Raw genomic sequence first — 23617 nt, 5'->3', positions numbered from 1 at the left:
ATGTGGGGCTCAAACTCACAACCTGGATATCAAGAGTCACATGCATTACTGACTGAGCCAGCTAGGCGCTCCCAGATTTCTTTCTGTGCATATATGCTTAAGAATGCTTTTACTATCAGGGTTCCCCTCTTTACAGATACTATCTTGTGTTTTTTTTTAATTTTATTTTTAATGTTTATTTGTTTTTGAGAGAGACCATGAGTGGGGAGGGGCAGAGAGAGAGGGAGACATAGAATCCGAAGCAGGCTCCAGGCTCTGAGCTGTCAGCACAGACCCCAGCATGGGGCTTGAAGCCACAAACTGTGAGATCATGACCTGAACTGAAGTTGGATACTTAATTGACTGAGCCACCCAGGTGCCCCTACAGATATTATCTTGTTGAAGAGATCAGGCCTGTTTTGCAGAACGTTCCACCTTTTGGCTTTATCCTTGTTGCTTCTTCATTGCTCTGACACCAGCTGGTGTTCTGTAATTCAATCCAGTTCTGATACTGACTATCTCGAGTTAGTGTAGACCCTACAGGTCAAGGGTGCAGTCCTCTAGAAGACTGCCCCCATTTTAGACTCAGGCTGCAAGTCTTGGTGACTACTCTCACTTGTGACTACCAACTATAAATTCAGGGGTTCCCACGACCGTGTCATGATCAGTAACCCACAGAACTCATTGAAAGCACTATACGTAATAGTTTTATTATAAAAGGTATAACTTAAAGACAGTCAGATGGAGGAGACAAAAAGGGCGAAGTTTCAAGGATCCTGATTATACAGGAGCTTCTGTTCCTTTGGAGTCAGGGTGTGCTACCTTCCTGGTTCATCAGTATGTCCACCAACAAGGAGGTTCTCTGAACTTTGGATGTCCAGTGTTGTTGTTGTTGTTGTTGTTGTTTCAATATTATTTATATTCAGAGAGATAGACCTTGAGTGGGGAAGGGACAGAGAGAATCCCAAGCAGGCTCCCTGCTGTCAGCTCAGAGCCCTATGCGGGGCTCTATCTCATGAAATATGACATCAGGACCTGAGCGGAAATCAAGACTTGGAAGCTTAACCAACTGAGCCACCCATGGCTTTTATTGGGGTCTTCTGTCATTGTCCATATGATGGAGCTCAATCTCTAGCCCCTCCTCCCACTCCAGAGGGTAGAACTTTCAGCTCCACCCCTCCAGTAAGTGCTGGGTCTTTCTGGCCAGACCAGCCCCTCCCTCAAACTGCCTAAGGGTCCATCAGGAGTCACCTTGTTTATTAGCATAATAAACTCAAATATGATCCAAAGGGGCCCTAGTAAATAACAAAAGACACTTCTTACTCTTGGTAATTCCAAGGGTTTTTGAAGCTCTGTGCCAGATACTAGGGACAAGGACTGGATAAGTTCCCTCTCTTTAAAAAAAATTTTTTTTAACATTTATTTATTATTGAGAGGCAGAGAGAGACAGAGCATGAGCATGGGAGGGGCAGAGAAGGGGGAGACATAGAATCTGAAGCAGGCTGCAGGCTCTGAGCTGTCAGCAGAGCCTGATGCATGGGTCAAACCCACAAACCGCGAGATCATGACCTGAGCCGAAGTCGGATGCTCAACCAACTGAACCACCCATGCGCCCCAAATTTTATTGATATTTTAACATTTGGTTGGTGGTGGCAGAACCAAATGTATTCTTTGTTTGCCACACTCGTGGTATCCTTTCCGTTGTCATTTTATCTCTTATCTTTCCTGTAAATGGAGATTTAACAAATACTCAATGTATTCAAATTCAGACCTTTTTTAAAAAAATTTTTGTTAATGTTTATTTTTGAGACAGAGGGAGACAGTGCGAGTGGGGGAGGGGCAGAGAGAGAAGGAGACAGAATCTGAAACAGGCTTCAGGCTCTGAGCTGTCAGCACAGAGCCCGATGTGGGGCTTGAACCCATGAACTGTGAGATCATGACCTGAACCAAAGTCGGACGTTTAACCGACTGAGCCACCCAGGCGCCCCTCAAATTCAGACTTTTTTTGGGTAGACTCTTTTTTTGGTGGTGATATGTACTTTATATTTCATTACATCAGGAGACACATATCTGGTTGGCCTATCAGAAGTTGCTGAGATTGAGTACTGGATTAGGGTAATGACAATGTGATTTTTTTATTGTGCACCAAGAATTTACCTTTACAGCTAGAAATTAATCTTTTGGTGTTACTTCCACTGTAGAGTCAGATTTGTAAAATGAGCCTTTTAAAATTTTTTCCCAATTAACCAGTATTTGGATAGTAAAGGCTTCACATTTGTTTGTGTCTTGTCTCTCTTACGGTAAGGTCCTTGACGCTAGAGCTCGTACTTTATTTCTACTCTCCTTACTCTTACAGAAATGTTCCTGCTGTGTTTTATGTTCTTTTTGTGGCCAGGATAGTGGCACTCTGTTATTAATACAGTATTTTAAAATGTCAGTCGGCATTGACCTTGGTTATTTTAATAGGCTCTGGACTGTTTCACAGCAATGCTTTCTAAGCATACAAGCAAACTGAAAATGGCAGAAGTCATTGGAAGCAAATTGAACATTTCCAAGAAAAAGGTACGTAGTACCATTTTTGCTTCTCTGTTGAAAGGAAGCTGGGTTATTTAGTTTATTTGTTAGTCTCTGGTCCTTAGCTAGAACAGCTCCTTTGTAATAACTACCTCCTCTGAAAGTTGGTAGTTTCATTGCTCCCTTTCATGGACATAAAGCTCTCACTATCTTCTAAATAAGTAATTCTCCATGTGTTCTACATTCTTCTTTTTTTTTAAATATTTTTTTTTATTACGTTTCTTTATTTTTGAGAGGCAGAGAAAGACAGAGCACAAGTAGGGGAGGGGCAGAGAGAGGGAGACACAGAATCTGAAGCAGGCTCCAAGCTCTGAGGTGGCCACACAGAGCCCGATGCGGGGCTCGAACTCACGAATGGTGAGATCATGACCCGAGCCGAAGTCGGACGCTCAACCGACTGAGCCACCCAGGTGCCCGTCATGTGTTCTACATTTTTAAAGTGAGCTGCATTGTGCCTTATATCACATGCATGCTTTATTTTCTCTAGTGTTTTAATGAGCGTGTTCTGTAGATTGTGGACTCAGGACTGGAATTGTTTTACTAACACCTTTGTCTATAGTTTTATGCACAATTAGATTTTTTCCACCTTTTCATTATTAACATCAGAAAAGTTGAAAAGAATAGTACAAAGAATAGTACTTAGGTTCATTGATGACATTTTTAATATTTTGCCATTCTTGCTTTATTTCAAAAATTGTATTTTTGGAGGAGAGAGCTTTTTAGCAGTTGGTGATGGTAGCTAGAGAACTGTCTGAGGCCTGTCTTGTGGTAGGTGGCTGGCATTCTCAATTGAATGATGACTCAAAAAAGCTTTATGTCAGGAACTGCTCCTTAGCATTCTGAACCTGTTGGGGTGGTTTTGGCTGCAGGTGACAGAACACCTACTGAAAGGGGCTTACATAATAAAAGAAATGAAGCTGCCTCAGTTGGCTTAGATTGATCATTATCCCTCTTGGTTGAAGAGAGATTTACTTTCCCTGAATACTTTGCTGCCCCTTCCATTCCTGACCCAAATCTAAACAAAATCTGGGTTCTTAGAGTTAGCAAAAAGGATAAGAAAGAATGGCTCTTGGGTAGAGACCCTGGAGCCTCTCTGACAGCTTTTCTGTGTTTTGGCTGTGGTCAGATGTACTATGGTTTATTCAAGTCATTGTTTCCTGCATTATGTTAGAATCTAAAGCAGAGGAAAGCATAACTGAAGAAAAATCACTTTGATTTTTTTCATAAATTATAGGAGTAGAACTTTCTGTTCATTCACTATTGGAATATGTTAATGTGTTCACTTTAGAGATAGGCAGATATGGGCTTATTTGAATGAATAAAAACTACCATTACAGGGAAACATTCATGATCAATGTTTTCAAATAAAACTGCAGAGATTTAGAAAATTTTTAAAAAGACATAATTAAAGTTAACTCACCTGTCTTGGAAGTAGAAAATGCTTGTTAGTAAAGGGCTAATTAGAGGGGCACAGTATCCCACATGCATGAGGAAATGTTTGAAGCGTGTACAGAATTTTTTTAAAAGATCATACAGAAGTTTACTCTTTCCCCTCCCACAGGCTGAATTTTTCTGTCAACTTTATAAACCGGAAATTGTGATCAATGAGTTAGATGTGCAAGTGGGTCGAGTGCGGCTTCTCCGGAAACAAAGTGAGGCTGTCCACGTACAGAGGTAAATAGGTTCTCAACTAGTCTGAGACTGTGGGACGTTAGGAGCATGATAGGAGGGTTAATCTAGCCCCCTGTCTCCAAGCAAAACGTGTGTGAATGGTGATCTCTCCCCTGTGCTGGATGGTAAGAAGCAGTACTTTCCCAAAGTATATTCTGTGAAATTAGATGTTAATAGGTGAAGGAGGTGAGGAGGGTTATTAAGGATTTGGGACTAGCAAAGATGTATCTTTGATTTTATTCATTGTAGTGTATTTAGCAGAGTAAGCTTCCCTTGGAAGTTAGGCTAGATCCTAACGTTAGTCTGTAAATTCCTTGAATGCTGGAATGATTCGGAGATCTAGTTACCATTCATTAAATACTTACTATACTCCTAAGATTGTGCTGAGTGCTTTGCATATGTTCTCTCGTGTAGTGGTGGAAATAATTTTATGAATTAATAATTAGTGTCTTACAGCTGCCATAACAAATTACCATAACTTGGTGGCCTAAAACAATCGACATTTATTCTCTCACAGTTCTGGAGGCTTGAAGTCTGAAATCAAGATGTTGGCAGGACCATACTTCCCCTGAAGGCTTTTGCCTCTTCCTGGCTTCTAATGGCTACCAGCAGTCTTTGGTGTTCCTTGCCCCTGTAGCTGCATCGTTCCCATCTCCGTCTCCATTGTCAGATCATCTTTCTTGTGTGTGCTTGTGTTTCTAATTCTCTCTTTTTGTAAGGATACTAGTCAATGGATTTAAGGCTCACCCTTAAAGCCAGTATGATAGGATTTCAACTTTGTTATAGCTGCAAAGACCCTCTTTTCCAAATAAGGTCACATTCACACCTTCTGGGTGGACATGAATTTTGGGGGAAGGCTATTCAACCCACTACAAATAGTCACTCTTACCTAAATTTTATAGGTGAGGAGATGAGGGCTAAGAGAGGCTAAGTAATTTGCCGAAGATGACATAGCTAGTGCAGATAATGTCTTACCTTATGGGTGTTTTGATTCTCCAGAGTCTAGTAAAGTACTAGATGTATAAATACTCAATGTTTGTAGAATGAATGAATAAATTCTGTGATTCCTAGGTTGTAAGGATATCTGTTTATAGCATCAAGACAGCTATTGTCAGTTCTCTTCTCATTTTTGTGGAGTCCGGAAAATCTGGTTCCTACACTTAAAGAAACTTGTAGTCTGTTTCTCTAACTGCTTACTTGTTTTCCCCTTCCCAGGGAGAAGTTCACTTTTGCTCCCACAAGGCCATCCTCCATTCTTATTGAACAGCTTGCAGTGTGTGTTAGCAAAGGGGAACCTGTATTACTGGTGGGAGAGACTGGGACTGGCAAAACCTCTACTGTCCAGTACTTGGCTCACATTACAGGTAACTTAGAGGAGAAACATTCTGCCCCCACACAATAAACATTTCACACTGTCTGCCTTTTTTTTTCTTAAATAAAATGTCCAAAAAATACCGGAGTTTAAAATGCCACCTCACCACTGCCTGGAAGTAACCACTGAAAATTTTTTCCTTGGAAGTAATGTAATTTTTTTCCCCTGGAAATAACCACTGTTACAGCCTAGCATTATCTTTTTCAGTTTATTTGTTTATCTGTTTTTAAGCTTACTTATTTACCTGGAAATAGAAAGCAAGAGCTGGGGTTGGGCAGAGAGAGAGCTAGAGAGAGAATCCCAAACAGGCTCCATGCTGTCAGTGCCTAGCCCAATGTGGGGCTTGATTCCACAACCATGAGATCATGATCTGAGCCAAAACCAAGAGTTGGACACTCAACTGACTAAGTCACTCAGGTGCCCCAACTGTTTCCAGTTCTCACCTATGGTCTGCAAATATATAAACATTTAAGTTTGGGTTTGTGTTGAAACAAATGGGATCACATTCTTATATATTGCATTTAGTTAATAAGCAAATTGGATATCTTTAAAAACAGAACTGCTTTACTCCTAATGGTTAAATAATATTACGTATTGGATGTTTGTTTAATTCTAATTTATAGACATTTACTTATTGAAGGATTTTTTTGTTTTCAGTTTTCTGATGCTAGAGCAATAATACACAGTGAATCTTCTTGTATATCTCTCTGGGTTAGGTGAAAATTTTGAATGGTTAAAATTCCTGAAATTAAAATAAGAGGAGCAGAGGAAATGTGCCCATGTCCACACATCTTTAAGGATCACACTGGATATAATCAGTCTTGAAATTTTCAGAGTGACCCTTTTGCCCTTTCTTTTTAAAAGGCCACCATTTGAGGGTTGTCAATATGAATCAACAAAGTGACACTGCAGACTTGCTTGGAGGGTAAGTTTGTTTTAAAATTATTTTCTGGTTATTTTGAGTTCACTGCTTGAGGGAGCAAATAGTGTTTTCTTGTAAAGCTCAAAATTAGCCTTAGAAAAAGGTTCAAAGACTTGCACTCCTACCCCTCACCACAGTAGGTTATTTATTGGACTTTACTGAGGACCTGTTGGATATATAGATGTTTCTCTCAATTTTAAAGAATGCTTGAGATTCTTGCTCTCAAAGATCATGCTGGAATGGAGAGGGACAAAAAAAACCAAGCATGCAATTAATATTTGTGTGTACTGACATTTATCTAAAGTGTACAGAACTAGAGTCGCACTGCCTTGGAGCTAGATTCTCTCCTGCAGTTCAATTATCTTTGAAACATTAAGTAGCTCTCTACTTGGTTAAATGTTGCTCATGGGATTCCACTGTGGTCATTAAAAGGCCCTTCTTCCCTGTTGGTGTTTTTGAATATGTTAGATTCGTGATCAGTTTTAGTTTGTGCCGAAGGCTGTAAAACTGATGGATGTTTTTGGCATACCTTAAGTTGAGTGATATTGGGATCTGTCCCATTAACTCTAAACAATTGCTTAAAAAAACCCTTAAAGGCATAAAGTAGAATTTATTGCCCTTTTTGCTCTTTATGGCATCTGCCAGAAAGCTTTTCATTTATCTCTTTTTTGGAGGGTCACATTACAGCAGTTTTTATTTTTACTCTTTCTTTGTCTTATAGCCCTCCCTGCTGTGGTGGGAGTGCTACTTTGGATTCCTGCTTCCTCCTTTTACTTATATTCTCTTCTATACATATCACTAGTTATGTACTTAATTAACACTTTTAAATATATATTCTGTCTTAAGATCCATTAGCTGAGATTTATCTTTCTTTAATTCTACTTTCATTTTTTTATTTTTTCCCCAGTGATGTTTCTACCTTGTTTTTAGTTTACTTCTGTTAGTTCATTGACATTTAATCTGCTCTTTCCTTCATTGAGGTACTTGGCAATGTTTTTTTAGTGATATAATTTGTTTCTTAACTCGGTATATCTATGCTACCATGTATTTCTTTCTATTTTGTATCTATATGTGTCTTCAGGAATGTTCTGCTATTACATACTCCTAACACAAATGGCTAATCTTACAATAACTGAACATGGACTAGGTCTATTTCTTCTAAGAATTTATAGTGTTATGTCACGTCACCCACTATAAGTAGTTTTTTTTTTTTAATTAAAAAAATTATTTTATTTTATTATTATTTTTTAAATTTACATCCAAATTAGTTAGCATATACTGCAACAATGATTTCAGGAGTAGATTCCTTAATGCCCCTTACCCAGTTAGCCCATCCCACCCTCCCACAACCCCTCCAGTAACCCTCTGTTCTCCATATTTAAGAGTCTTTTATGTTTTGTCCCCCTCCATTTTTTTTTTTTTTTTCTTAATGTTTATTTATTTTTGGGACAGAGAGAGACAGAGCATGAACGGGGGAGGGGCAGAGAGAGAGGGAGACACAGAATCGGAAACAGGCTCCAGGCTCCGAGCCATCGGCCCAGAGCCTGACGCGGGGCTCGAACTCACAGACCGCGAGATCGTGACCTGGCTGAAGTCGGACGCTTAACCGACTGCGCCACCCAGGTGCCCCCCCCTCCGTTTTTATATTATTTTTGCTTCCCTTTCCTTATGTTCATCTGTTTTGTATCTTAAAGTCCTCATATGATATTTCTCTTTCTCTGACAAATTTCTTTAGCATAATACCTGTAGTTCCATCTACGTAGTTGCAAATGGCAAGATTTCATTCTTTTTGACTGCTGAGTAATACTCCATTGTGTGTGTGTGTGTGTGTGTGTGTGTGTGTGTGTGCGCGCGCGCGCACCACATCTTCTTTATTTATTCATCCATCGATGAACATTTGGGTTCTTTCCATACTTGGCTATTGTTGATAGTGCTGCTATAAACATTGGGGTGCATGGGCCCCTTCGAAAGAGCACACTTGTATCCCTTAGACAAATACCTAGTAGTGCAATTGTTGGGTCGTAGGGTAGTTCTATTTTTAATTTTTTGAGGAACCTCTACACTTTTCCAGAGTGGCTGCACCAGTTTGCATTCCCACCAGCAGTGCAAAAGAGATCCTCTTTCTCCGCATCCTCACCAACATCTGTTGTTGCCTGAGTTGTTAAATGTTAGCCATTCTTACAGGTGTGAGGTGGTATCTCGTTGTGGTTTTGATTTGATTTTCCCTGATGATGAGTGATGTTGAGCATTTTTTCATGTGTCAGTTGGCCATCTGGAAGTCTTCTTTGGAGAAGTGTCTATTCATGTCTTTTGCCCATTTTTTCACTGGATTATTTGTTTTTTGGGTGTTGAGTTTGATTAAGTTCTTTATAGATTTTGGATACTAACCCTTTATCTGATAATGTCATTTGTAAATATCTTCTCCCATTCCATCAGTTGCCTTTTTTTAAAAAAAAAATTTTTTTTTAACGTTTGTTTATTTTTGAGACAGAGAGAGACAGAGCATGAATGGGGGAGGGTCAGAGAGAGAGGGAGACACAGAATCTGAGGCAGGCTCCAGGCTCCGAGCTGTCAGCACAGAGCCTGATGCGGGGCTCGAACTCACAGACCACAAGATCATGACCTGAGCCGAAGTCGGCCGCTCAACCGACTGAGCCACCCAGGCGCCCCATGCCTTTTTTTTTTTTTTTTTTTAATTTTTTTAAACATGTATTTATTTTTTGAGAGACAGTATGAGCAGTAGAGGGGCAGAGAGAGAGGGAGTCATGGATTCAGAAGCAAGCTCCAGGCTCTGAGCTGTCAGCACAGAGCCCAATGCGAGGCTTGAACTCAGGAACCGCGAGATCATGACCTGAGCTGAAGTCACATGCTCAACCGACTCAGCCATCCAGGCACCCCCATCAGTTGCCTTTTAGTTTTGCTGATTGTTTCCTCCTCTATGCAGAAGCTTTTTATTTTGATAAGGTCCCAATAGTTCATTTTTGCTTTTGTTTCCCTTGCCTCCGGAGACATGCTGAGTAAGAAGTTGCTGCAGCCAAGGTCAAAGAGGTTTTTGCCTGCTTTCTCCTGGAGGATTTTGATGGTTTCCTGTCTTACATTGAGGTCTTTCATCCATTTTGAGTTTATTTTTGTATATGGTGTCAGAAAGTGGTCCAGGTTGATTCTTCTGCATGTCGCTGTGCAGTTTTCCCAGCACAACTTGCTGAAGAGACTGTCTTTATTTCATCGGATATTCTTTCCTGCTTTGTCAAAGATTAGTTGGCCATACATTTGTGGGTCTATTTCTGGGTTCTCTATTCTTTTCCATTGATCTGAGCGTCTTTTTGTGCCAGTACCATACTGTCTTGATGATTACAGCTTTGTAATATAGCTCGAAGCCCATGTTTTGCCCATTTTCAAATGAATTCTTACATGTAGTCTCAGTGTATGTTCTCCCAGGTGTCACGCTGGTTCCCATTGAGTATTTCTGTTACAATTCATTTTTTTCTTTTCTGAAGTGTATATATGTTGACTCATTTTTTTCATCACTTGAAATATATTGACTTAACTGTTTCAGCCACTGTGCTCCACTTTAAGTTAATTCTTATATGCACTCATGTTCCAGGCTCTGTTTGGAGTCCTTTATCTGTGTTAACTCACGTGGTCTTTTTAACAACCATGAGGCACAGACTCTTACCCCATTTTACACAACAGAGAACTGAGACACATAGGGATTAAGTACCTACTACAAGGTAGTGGCTGGTTCATGTTTGAACCCAGGCAGTCTGTACTGAACCCAGGCAGCTGCCTCAGTTAGCTTTGGATTCCATTCGTACTATCATCTTTAAGACTAGCAACTTTATTTAAATAACATGTGTGTTTTGTTTAATTTCTCACTATTCCTAGTGTTCATCATCTTTTGCTTTGGTCCATTGTATAGGTCTCTCATGTTTGCTTCTACTCTTAACTTCCCTACAGTCTCTTCCATTTAGTAGTTAACAGTCCTTTTAAGGTATAATCAGATTGCATTACTCTCTGTCTCAAATCCTTACACTGACTTCTCAGGCCATTTAGAGTATACTCCAAAGGCTTTTTTGGGCCTATAAGACCCTTCATAATCTAGCACTGGTGCTTCTCTGACATAATTTCCTCCCTTCGGCTCTGCTGTTGAGCTCCAGCCACACACTTTCCTGTGTTGCACCTGGTTGCTTGCTGTTCTCTGTGTGGCATCCCTTGTGGTCCACAGATGTCTGGCTTAACTCCTTTCCTTGCTTGATTTGGGTTGCCTTGAAACTCCCATCTTTAACAAAGCCTTTCTGACTATCATATTTAAATTACCAGTGCCTTCTCCACCCAGTCTCATTTATCTATAATCATAGCACTTAACTACTACTTGATATTTTATAGATGTCTTTTTCTATTCTTTTGTTAGATTGTAGGTGGGGGAGGACCTTGTGGGTCTTGTTGACTCAGTGCCTAACACCTAATAGGTACTCAGTAAATTTTTGTTGAATAAATGGAATAAATAAATGTCTTTACTAATGTGTTAGTGCTTACTGGTAAGTGTACATGAGTTTGAAGTTCTCATACTTTTTCTCTCTGGAATCAGACTCTTTGATGGATGCTCAGTATCTGGGCATTGATTTTGCTTATCTCATGGTTTCTCTCTCACAGTCCAATGAGTAAATAGTGTCCATGAGTTTTCTAATTGTGCTTGATTGTTGCGAAACATACTTGTTTTTGTTTTAGTTCTCAAATTATTTTTTGTGGAAATAACAGTTATGTCATTGTATTTGAATTATAGTATTTAGTATCTTAGGGTATAGAAAATTGTATACCTGAGGTTTTCCAGGAACAATTAGTTGCTGCTTGAGCAACTTCTAGCTACAGCAGTGGTTCTCGACTGTTTATTATCACCTGTCACCTCCAGATATTACAATTAATATGAACTGATCTCCTAGCTCCCCAACAGAGAAGTGCTAAAGAATAAGAGAGAATCTAAATACTAAGAAATAAAATGTTGAGCTTTGGAGGGCCACAGACCATTGCAACATCTAAGGTTTTGTTGCTGTCCTCTCTCCCCTAGTTTTTCTCTTTGAGAGCAATTCTCTCCCCCATCAATTGAGAAGGCATGAGCTGTGTTCACTTTTCTTAAGCTAACCAGTTTCAGATGTTGTATTTTCTTCTAAGATATTCTGAAAACTTTTTGGTCAGTCTTGATAAAATATGGTTTATCATTGAGTCTTCTACGTGATGTTTACTTAAACATGTTAGTAAAATAAGTGACATGCCTTTCACTGCCCAACTAGGAATTTCGAATTCTTTTCATAATACTGTTTTTACCTTCAGTGTAGACTCTTCAAACATTTAGAATGAAGAAAATCGATTATAATTTAAAACTTTAACATAGATTGTTATGTTAATATAGAGAGAGTGAGTCTGAGCAGAGAAGAAGGGCAGAGGGAGAGGGAGAGAGAATCCCAAGTAGTCTCTACGCTTGGTGCAGAGCCCCACGTGGGGCTCGGTCCCATGACCCTGGGATTAGGACCTGAGCCAAAATCAAGACTTGGATGCTCAACTAACTGAGCCACCCGGGCACCCCTAAGGCTTTAACATAGATCTTTAAAGTATTTTGATATTATTTCTGATTTTGAGTAAATGAAATCTTGGACCTATTCTTATTTTCTAACACATGATTTCTAATCTCTAGTAGCTTCAGAAGTTTGGGAATTATATTTACCTTTTGTTTCAGTTTCAAACCGGTGGACCATAAACTTATTTGGCTGCCCTTACGGGAGGCATTTGAAGAACTCTTTGCCCAGACATTTTCCAAGAAGCAAAACTTTACATTCTTAGGACACATTCAGACCTGTTACAGGCAGAAACGGTGGCATGATCTCCTCAGACTAATGCAGCATGTACACAAGTCGGCCGTCAACAAGGATGGAAAAGAAAGTGAAACTGGTAAGAACAGGACCCATACTGCTAGTGGGAGGCCATGAGGCTTTGGCTTAATTAACAGAATTGAAACCAGTGACCAAAGGGTTAATGGAACTAATAAGCACAGCTACAGACTAATAAACCAGGCTGCAGTGTTTTCCTTTTCCATGCCTCTTCTCTTTCCGGCAGACAGATTTGAGGCTTGCTCTCCTGTCTCCTTGTCTCACTGCCTCTTTTTTTTGTTTGGTTTTTAAGATTTTATTTTTAAGTAATCTCTACACCCAAAGTGGGGCTCAAACCTACAACCCTGAGATCAAGAGTTGTGTGCTGTATGACTGCCAGCCAGGCACCCCTTGGCTGCCTCTCAAGTAAACCCTTTCCTTGCTACATAACCGACATCTTAAATGGCTTTGCTGTGTGTTGGGCACATGAACTGGAGTTTAGTTACAAATTTGGTGAGCCAGGCAGGAGCTTTTTGCCAGTGGTTCATGAGCCCCCAGCCGACAACAACAATCTGGGGGAAAGTCTAAGCAGCTGCCTAGGCTCTTTTTCCTAAGGATGACACTCCCTGCCCTGACTGGGTGCTGCCAGCCCTCAGTGTTTAATTTAGCTCTCATGGGCAGGGAATGGTTTTTGGTTTGGGCAGATGTGTCTTGGTGAGGTCATTTCTTCCTTCCATTTGGTTTGGCTCTCTTAGCATCCTTCCCTTGCTTAATTAGAAAAGGTTGACTAGGAAGCCATTTGGTTCAGTTGGTGAAGCCCTGACTTTTAGGGAGGAACCAGTGCTCACAGAGGTACTCTGGGTTTCATTCATTTGGTTTGTTGTTGCTTCTTTGGGGATCTTTGGGTAAGATCAGCTGCATTGTAATTGGAAAATGGGAAATGACAGTTTGATTCCTGAATGCAGCCTTTTGGGTTGTATTCTTTAATTTTTTTTTTTTTTTTCAACGTTTATTTATTTTTTTTGGGGACAGAGAGAGACAGAGCATGAACGGGGGAGGGGCAGAGAGAGAGGGAGACACAGAATCGGAAACAGGCTCCAGGCTCTGAGCCATCAGCCCAGAGCCCGACGCGGGGCTCGAACTCACAGACCGTGAGATCGTGACCTGGCTGAAGTCGGACGCTTAACCGACTGCGCCACCCAGGCGCCCCGGTTGTATTCTTTAAAACTGAGCAGTGCTTAGTTATGAACCCATGAAAGGAAAAAGATGATCTTTTTTGCGACACTGCTTGGTCATAATATTCATTAGACTCCAGGTAATGATGACCAATTAATGAATCCATACGTTATAATACCATTTGCAGTTGGATTTGTTCTGTAAGATTTTGTTTGCATCTTTTTTGTATATTTATGTGTTCATGTATGTTGTAAATATGAGAAATTTTCTCCACCTTTGGATAGTATTGCTAAAATTAGTTTGTAAAGGAGTTATATATAAGTTGGTTTAAAGGCAAGTGCTTGTGGGGCACCTGGGTGGCTCAGTCGGTTGAACCTCTGACTTCAGCTCAGGTCATGATCTCACAGTTTGTGAGTTTGAGCCCCATGTCGGACTCTGTGCTGACAGCCTGGAGCCTGCTTCAGATTCTGTCTTCCTCTCTCTCTGCCCCTCCCCTGCTTGCATTCTCTCAAAAATAAATAAACATTAAAAAAAAAATTAAAAAAAAAAAAGGCAAGTGCTTGTAAGCTTTAGACATTCTAAAACTCAGAAACTAATGTAAGTTTTTCACATTTATGTGATCTGAAAAAATATTTGGTATTAAAGCTAATTTAAGGTTGTTGGTTTAAGGTTTAATAGACGTGTCTTTAGAATTAACAGCATTACTTTTATTCTGCTTCGATTTACTTAAGTCAAATAAGTTGATACAAAAAAAAAATTTTTAAATATATGTTTCTTGGGAGAATGACTTTCTTCTAAAGTTTAGATTGGCAATCTAAACATAACTATTAAGAAAAAAGAAACGGATATAAATAAGATAAAAAAGTTTATAGGTTGGGGAGCCTGGGTGGTTCAATTGGTTAAGCACCTGACTTCAGCTCCAGTCATGATCTCTCGGTTTATGAGTTCAAGCCCCCTGTTGGGCTCTGTGCTGACAGCTCAGAGCCTGGAGCCTACCAGAGATTCTGTGTCTCCCTCTCTGTCTGCCTCTGTCTCTCTCTCAAAAATGAATAAACATTAAAAAAAAAGTTTATAGGTAAACTTTTAAGTAGCTTTAAAAATCTTTGGTCACCTATAAAGTTTTACAAAGTTAAATGATAGGTTAAGTAAATTAATTATCTGTATCATTTCCAGGTAAGAAAACATTAATTACTAAACATAGTTTTATCTGCTTTTGGCTTCCTGTTACAGAGAAACTAAAGATATTTGGGTTTATTAGTAAACATGTTTTATGGTACACTGAAATAAGGCATACATTTCTATAAATTCTTCAGTGTAGTCATAAGTTTACCAATATAAAAAATGCCAACACAACAAACAGTTTACAATTAGTTACTACTTAGTTTTTACTAGAAACTTAAGATTTTTAAGAGTTAAGAATTCTAATACATAGAATTACTGGAAATGATAAGGGAAACAATTCATATATGCAAGGAAAGTGAGACTGGGTATGTAAAGAGGAAAAATGTAGGTGAAAATATGAATGTAAAAAGGAAAGTTGTAGAAGGTTTATGAGAAGGGAATTTTTGTGCATGGTAGTCACTAAGATTAATGATATTAGTTGTTTTTTTGTTTTTGTTTTTTTATAATTTTTTAATTTTATTTTTTATATTTTAAAATTTACATCCAAATTAGTTAGCATCTAGTGCAACAATGATTTCAGGAGTAGATTCCTTAGTACCCCTTACCCATTTAGCCTATCCTGCCTCCCACAACCCCTCCAGTAGCCCTCAGTTTGTTCTCCATGTTTATGAGTCTCTTCTGTTTTGTCCCCCTCCCTGTTTTTATATTATTTTTGTTTCCCTTCCCTTATGTTCATCTGTTTTGTCTCTTAGAGTCTTCATATGAGTTGAAGTCATATGATTTTTGTCTTTCTCTGACTAATTTCACTTAGCATAATACCCTCCAGTTCCATCCACATAGTTGCAAATGGCAAGATTTCATTCTTTTTGATTGCTGAGTAATACTCCATTGTATATGTATACCACATCTTCTTTATCCATTCATCCACTGATGGACATTTGGGCTCTTTCCATACTTTGGCTATTGTTGATAGTGCTGCTATAAACATGAGGGTGCATGTGTCCATCGAAACAGCACACCTGTATCCCGTGGATAAATGCCTAGCAGTGCAATTGCTGGGTTGTAGGGTAGTTCTATTTTTAGTTTTTTGAGGAAACTCCATACTGTTTTCCAGAGTGGCTGCACCAGCTTGCATTCCCATGTTTTTGTTTTTTAAAAGAGAGAGAGCGTGCACACAGGGGAGAAGGGGAGAGGGGCAGAGGGAGAGAGAGAAAATCCCAAGCAGGCTCCTCCCTTAGCATGGAGCCCGACACAGGGCTTGGTCCCGTGTCCCTGGGATCATGAACTGAACCAAGAAAAAAATCAAGAGTTGGATGCTCAACCTACTGAGCCACCCAGGAGCCCCAAGATTATGGATATTAGTATGTAAAGTTTATTAGGGAGTGGTCTACACCTGGGTAACAGAAGGGGGTAAGAGAGCAAGATTAAGCAGAAATTGAGCAGTGACACACTATCAACAGAAGCCATAGCTGATTCTCTGAGGGGTTCCAAAAGTTGGATTTTCTTGAGAACCATCCTAAATTGGGGCTGGACTTCTATAATAGTCATTGGATGTGACCACCTGGGAAGAGGGCATGCCCTTGGCAAAGCAATTGTCTTCAGTCAAGGCAGTCCCTGATGGCATCTGAGAGTTGAGGACTGAGAGCCTTTCATTTCTTTTTTTTTTTTTTTTTCCCTTTTTTTTTTTTTTTTTTTTGAGAGAGAGCCAGAGCAAGAGCGTGAGCCCAAGTAGGGGGAGGGGCAGAGATGGGGAGGGGGAGGGAGGGAGGGAGGGAGAGAGAGAGAAAGAGAGAAAGAAAGAAAGAGAATAAGAATCTTAAGCAGGCTCCATACCCAGCACAGAATCCATCAAGGGGCTCAATCTCAAGATCATGACCTGAGCTGGATGGTCAGCCAACTGAGCCCCCCCAGGCGCCCCGAAAGCCCTTCATTTCTGATGGAGATTCTGGTTAGCACGTCACCGCACGTGCCACAAGAGATCAGATCTGTGCAGTGCCCTAGATGTCCTTGTCCCAATAACTATATATCAACATTGGAGATGACAGGGAGGAAAAAAGGAGGGACTGCATACATTTTTAAAGAACTCATCTTGTTGGAAGAGTACATTTTAATACAGGAAGTATACTGGTATAAAACTGGAATTAGGTTTTTCTGTTAAAATGACAGTTTCCGGGGCGCCTGGGTGGCTCAGTCGGCTGGGCGTCCAACTTTGGCTCAGGTCATGATCTCGCAGTCCGTGAGTTCGAGCCCCGCGTCGGGCTCTGTGCTGACAGCTCAGAGCCTGGAGCCTGTTTCAGATTCTGTGTCTCCCTAGCTCTCTGACCTTCCCCCATTCATGCTCTGTCTCTCTCTGTCTCAAAAATGAATAAACGTTAAAAAAATAAATAAATAAATAAATAAATAAATAAAATAAAATGACAGTTTCCTTCGGTTATTGGCCTAATAAGAAATTATAAACAGAGGTTTTTCTTTATCATTAATGTAACCTGCTTAGAAAAACAAAGTTTCTATGTTTTGTCTCTGTTAGATCCTTGATTATTTAAGAAAAAACTTCAGTGTTGCTAACAAATCTGTAACCTTCTGTATTTGCCTTTAGAATCTCTTATTGCTGCCTTGGCTAAATAGATAATTAAATACTAAATTTTGTAATGATTTGTAATCCTGTTTTGGCATATGCTTTAAAAATTTCTCATATTTCTGACAGACTTCCCAAAATTCAGCTTCTAAATGAAGTCTTTTTTTTTTTTTACCAACTAGGCTTATTTGGTATATCAAATCACGTGGGAAGCATTGTCAAATAAGTGATGATAAACCTTCTGAGGTTGTAAGATTTTATTATGTCATCACTTGTAATTCTAATTATTGAAATGCTGACAAATTTCCTTGTCAACTGCATTATAATGATGTCCCATCATATCTTTAACCGTGGCCATTTTGTAATCTTTTGTCATTTATAGTTACTATTTTACTCTGATGATCTTGCAAATACCTTTCACCTTTAATGCAATTAAAGGAAAGAACTTTTGACAAATACAGTTTTCTCATATCTTTAAGATCATAAAACTGAACTAGGTATAAATTTCTGGAACTAATGAAAAAACTGGATTCAAGCAGAGTAACATGGGACTGAAAGAATTAAGAAAAATGGTTTCATTTTTTATGACTTTTTTTGAAACATTGCTGGCTCTTTAATGTTTGCCCTTCCAGATTTAAGGAAAGTGTTTCTCTTAAGCTGTGACTTGCAGAAATTTAATACAGTATTCCTTTGTAAACAAATACGAAACATTCATATTTTTCCCCTACCTGATTCCTCCAGAATTCAAAAATTCTCAGTGAATATTCTTATATTTTCATGGCAGTTATTATTATTAGCATAAGTTCTCTAAGAATCTGTTCTATTTGTAACAGAACACCACTGGAAACATTGGTTATATTACCAAGGCTCTGACTGGAATGTCCTATTTGAGTGTAAAATGCATAGACTCAAATGTGACCACATAGCTTTAAGGATCTAGGTTGACTCTCTGGAGCCCATAAAGCCCCTTAAGAATACCAACTTGAGGGGCGCCTGGGTGGCGCAGTCGGTTAAGCGTCCGACTTCAGCCAGGTCACGATCTCGCGGTCCGTGAGTTCGAGCCCCGCGTCAGGCTCTGGGCTGATGGCTCAGAGCCTGGAGCCTGTTTCCAATTCTGTGTCTCCCTCTCTCTCTGCCCCTCCCCCGTTCATGCTCTGTCTCTCTCTGTCCCAAAAATAAATAAACGTTGAAAAAAAAAAAAAAAAAGAATACCAACTTCAACTTGATACCTTGCTTATAGTGTTTTTCTAGCAGCCTTATCAGGCCTAGCTTTGAAAGCCCACCTGCAGGACTGCCTCCTGAGCTAAGAAACTGTTGAACAGAACTAACCTATTAAGACTAAGACTGGTTTATAACACCTGGAGTAAACCTCGTATCTAGGGTCAGAACAGTTTAAACTCAGGCCAAGAAGAAACAATATTGAATTGTGAAGTTTTTCTAACAAAACAAAAACTTGTCAAAAGTGGAGAATGTTAATTTTTTTAAATGTTTATTTATTGGGGGGGGGGGGTGGAATGTATAGAGAATGCAGAGCCTAACACGGGGCTCGAACTCATGAACCATGAGATTATTACCTGAGCCGAAGTTGGACACTTAACAACTGAGCTACCCAGGCACCCCAAGAATGTTAATTTGTAATGGTATACAAGGACTTTGACTATACTGTGGTAACCCATCAACAAAGCTGAAGCCCTTTCCTTAGTACATGCCCATGGGGCTAGTTGGAAGGGAAGGGGACTTTTGACCTTGGAGAAAACAAGACAAAAACAGAAGGGCCAGAATCACCCAAACCTTGGATGACACACCTTGAGCACAGATTTCACCCACCATCTTTGGAACAAAATTTTGCTAACTATTCTTGTGAGCCCCAACAGATCTTAAGGTATTTTTCAGGAGACGGACTAACAGATGAGTGTGATTACTTCGGGTTACTGGTTTTGCTATTTTGCTGAATACTTTATAGCAGTTTGAATCCATAAGCAATAAAGGCTAGACACCAGGTGAAGGTTTTTGCACATGCTTGGAATGCCACTGTAAGAACAGCTGTGTCTCTAATAGAGGAAAAGGTAGTGGCCAGATTTCCTGCTTTTTTACCGCACAAGGATCTGAATATGGACATGCAGAAAAATAGACCAGATGGGTGTACCCACATGGTGACCCCTGGAGCTGATTGAACCCACCTGATCAGAGTGGGAGATGCTGTGTTAGCCCTCCAGGATCCACCTGCTACATTATAAGAATATTCTTCTCCACAGTTAAATATTTCCTGAATTCACCTGCTTATTGTGTCATTGGTGTCACAGGCCAACCCCTACCATGAAGTAATGCCAGTTGACTTTGAGGAAACACCAAGACTTCAATCAGGCAGCTGGCTTTTAAAGGAATGAGGAGATTCAATAGAATTCATTCAATTGTGTTTGAGACTGGTTCCAACACCAGTGAGAAATTCACCTAACATCAGAGCCTCAGAGCATCGCTATGAAAGAATTGGTTGGTGATAATGCAGTTGTCAGCCACAGCAAAAAAAAATGGGATGTAGTGATAAGAAAGAGCATTGGAGATGCAGTTCTTTCCCAAATTGTAAAGCCCCTTATTCTTGATGAAGTTTATTTGCTGCATGATGAAGATAGGACTTTAGCTGTGCCTGGTAGTTAGTTTGTCTGGTTGCTCAAGATGTCAGCTTTCCGATGTTGCTTCAAAACAACCAAAGAAGACACTACTAGTTTGTTCAAGCAGAATGTACAGGTTAAGCTAAGTACCAGGGAATATTACCAAGAAAGCACGAAGTTGTTGGATTCCTCAAACCATGAAACTGCACCCTGTTTCAGCAGGAAGTAGCAAGAGCTGTCATCATCCCAGTTCCTTCAGGAATAAAGCATGATCAAAAGACAATGGGGATTGAAACTGGTAACCAAAGGGTTAATGGAACTAATGATAAGTGCAGCTGCAGACTAATAACCACAGATACAACTTTTTACCCACATCTGTTTTCGTTTGCCTTTAAATATCCCTGACTCTTCAGGCTTGCATATTTGAGGCTTGCTTTCCTGAGTCTCCTCATTTGGCTGCCTCTTAAATGCATCCTTGCTCTCTGTTTGGCTTTGCTGCATGTCAGGCAGACAAACTTGGGTTCAGTTATAGAATTAGGAGAGGAGTTTGGGGAAGAATGAAGCAATACAAATTGGAGCTTTCTGGGACTTAGGGGCAAAGATGACTAATTCTGAAGTATTGCTGTTCCTGTGATTCTACGCAAGATTTCCATAAAAACATGGTTGGTGATGTTGATGTACCAGTACCACTTACTGGTCACTTAATCTTATTTCCTTAGAAAATAAGTTCTTCAAAAAGCTAAGTTCTATAGCCAAAGGGGTTTTGGTAGCTTAGTTGTCTTCTATGTGCTTTCTTATCCCTAAAATGGGAGTAAGAGTACCTACTTGAAAGGATTGTTGTGAAGGGTAAAAAAATTAACTAATATACACATGCATATATAAATGACCTGATTAGTATAGTTGCTGGTACATAGCATTATATAAGTGTTAGGACTTATTTTTTAGTATGTCTAAGGTGTTTGATATTTGTATGAGTTTTGTGTGTGTGTAAGTTAAATGTATTACAACTCAAAATGTGTGTTACATTCTTGTCTTTATTCTTTCCTAGGGTTACTCCTAAAAGAGAAATGGGAAGCATTTGGTCTTAGACTCAGCCATGCTCAGCAACAGATGAAAATGACTGAAAATGCCCTCTTGTTTGCATTCGTAGAGGTATTTTGCTTTGGCTGGCTATCTAGGTTAAGGGAATGTTGATTTGATGCAAAATGCAAGTTTAGGCAGGCTGCTATTACTGTTGATGTTTTTAGTGCTTGCTGTTTAAAATTTAATAAATACTAACATTTTGTGGGGAGGATTTCTGAAAAATGTCCTTTATGGAAATTGTAAGGTCTTGATAATCACCATTATTTTTTTTTAATTTTTTTTATTTTTACATTTATTTATTTATTTTTGAGAGAGAGAGAGAGACAGAGCACAAGTGGGAGATGGGCAGAGGGAGGAGAATCCAAATTAGTCTCCAGGCTCTGAGCTGTCAGCACAGAGCCTGACACAGGGCTCGAACTCACAAATTGCGAGATCATGCTCTCAGCTGAAGTCAGACGCTCAACCGACTGAGCCACCCAGGCGCCCCAGCACCATTATTTTTAAAGTTGCAGTTGAGGATGACTAGTGAAGTCTGTTTTCATGGCAGGGGCCGTGGCCGGGAGATTTGAGTGTGTTCTCTTTAGGCCTTACTTTCTATTCTAGTAAATGGATAGTTCTATTGTTTTCTGTCCTGTGACCTGTGGGAAAGATCATCTTAATCAAATTTTCATGATGGAAGCTTATTAAATTCTTTTGTGGCATAATTGACTATGCCCTGAGAAAGGTAGGAATCTTATTCGAGATGGTGTTTTGGTGAGAGAGCAAGATCATTCAGTCCTATGTGCATCAGTATGGGAAATTTGGTCGTCATTGCTTAATCTTAGTAGGATTTATTTCTAAAATCACCCATTAGGATGTCAAGTGCTTTCAAAATAGGGTTTATACCTGGGAATGCAAGCTGGTACAGCCACTCTGGAAAACAGTATGGAGGTTCCTCAAAAAATGAAAAATATAGCTACCCTATGACCCAGCAATTGCACTACTAGGCATTTATCCAAGGGATACAGGTGTGCTGTTTCGAAGGGACACATGCACCCCCGTGTTTATAGCAGCACTATCAACAATAGCCAAAGTATGGAAAGAGCCCACATGTCCATTGGTGGATGAATGGATAAAGAAGGTGTGGTGTGTGTGTGTGTGTGTGTGTGTGTGTGTGTGTGTGTGTGTGTGCGCGCGCGCGCGCACACACACACACACACAATGGAGTATTACTAGGCCATCAAAAAGAATGAAATCTTGGCCATTTGCAGCTATGTGGATAGAACTGGAGGGTATTATGCTAAGTGAAATTAGTCAGAGAAAGACAAAAATCATATGACTTCACTCATATGAAGACTTTAAGAGACAAAACAGATGAACATAAGGGAAGGGAAACAAAAATAATATAAAAACAGGGAGGGGGACAAAACAGAAGAGACTCATAAATATGGAGAACAAACTGAGGGTTACTGGAGGGGTTGTGGGAGGCAAGATGGGCTAAATGGGTAAGGGGTACTAAGGAATCTACTCCTGAAATCATTGTTGCACTAGATGCTAACTAATTTGGATGTAAAATTTAAAAGATAAAAAATAAATAAATAAATAAATAAATGGAAAAAAAAGGGTTTATACCTATTTTATGATTTGGCATTACAGTAGAGTTCAATACATTTGTTCTGTTTTATTGTTTTCAATTAAATTTATTGAAGATTCTGTTAGGATCATCATGAAAGCAAAAGTACAAAGCCATTTAATAATAAAACAATCCAATTTTTGATGTTCTGTCACCTGAGTAGATTTTAATATTTATCTTTCAGTGTTCTTGGAAGTAGAACTTGAAAAGGTAACTCAGTAAAGATGAGAAAGATTTATTTTGATATTCTTCAACAAATGTGAAAGGCTATGTATTACAACCACTGTACCTTCTTGATTTAGTCACTTATTTCATCTTTGCATACTCGTCAGTATACTGACCCTGTATTTATTTTGGGTGCTTTTAGTAACCATTTGGGCACCTATAAACATCTGAATACATTATAAGTTACCAGTTACCTCACCATGTATCGCCTGAGATGATTTACTTTGTTGCATCTCTCTGTTAGGCTCAAAGATATTCCCTTGACCCTTTTGGACATTTAAAAAAGGTTGTTTTGGCCTTAGCTCTGACAACAAGCTGGCAGCCATTGGGCCTTTAGGGTGAAAGCTCATCAAGTACAAGAGGTTTGCCCTTGCCTCTTATTTCTAACCCTGCTTGCATAACTGCTCTTGGTGAGTGTATCTTAATTTGAAATGGATTTTTAACATTTTACTTTATCTTTTTTTAGGGTACACTAGCTCAAGCCGTAAAGAAAGGAGAGTGGATCTTATTGGATGAGATTAATCTGGCTGCTCCAGAAACATTAGAATGTCTCAGTGGTTTACTCGAAGGCTCCTCTGGCTCACTGGTGTTGCTAGATCGAGGAGATACAGGTAGCACTTGATCCCTTTGGGGTTTGACTTGGCACCAGGCCTTGTGGCCTCTTTAGAGTAAGATTCATTTGGTTAGGTGTGTTACATAGGTCTCCCAGTGTTCATTCCATAGTACTAATTTTCTGCCAAGTTAGGTAGCATGGGGAATGCAAAGAATAAGATAATTTGTCAAGTTACTTGGGTAGTAGGTAATAGATGTGCATACTCAGTGACAAAATATCTGCT

The 23617-nt window shown here is 39.6% G+C and overlaps 1 protein-coding gene across 1 annotated transcript in view; it reads left to right on the top strand.

Moving 5' to 3' along the window:
* MDN1 (midasin AAA ATPase 1) overlaps positions 1-23617 on the top strand; it is a 174349-nt gene that overhangs the window by 33167 nt on the left and 117565 nt on the right. Inside the window, exons 12-18 of the mRNA XM_045499022.1 lie at positions 2446-2541; positions 4115-4227; positions 5440-5588; positions 6461-6521; positions 12250-12461; positions 20910-21013; positions 23248-23392. Of these exons, the coding sequence (XP_045354978.1) occupies positions 2446-2541; positions 4115-4227; positions 5440-5588; positions 6461-6521; positions 12250-12461; positions 20910-21013; positions 23248-23392 (880 nt within the window). The remainder of the gene's footprint in view (positions 1-2445; positions 2542-4114; positions 4228-5439; positions 5589-6460; positions 6522-12249; positions 12462-20909; positions 21014-23247; positions 23393-23617) is intronic.

This window comes from Leopardus geoffroyi, chromosome B2 (genome assembly GCF_018350155.1).
Source record: "Leopardus geoffroyi isolate Oge1 chromosome B2, O.geoffroyi_Oge1_pat1.0, whole genome shotgun sequence".
Classification (NCBI taxonomy): Eukaryota; Metazoa; Chordata; class Mammalia; order Carnivora; family Felidae; genus Leopardus; species Leopardus geoffroyi.
The sequence above is the reverse complement of the archived record's forward strand: the minus strand, read 5'-3'. Positions and strand labels throughout refer to the sequence as shown.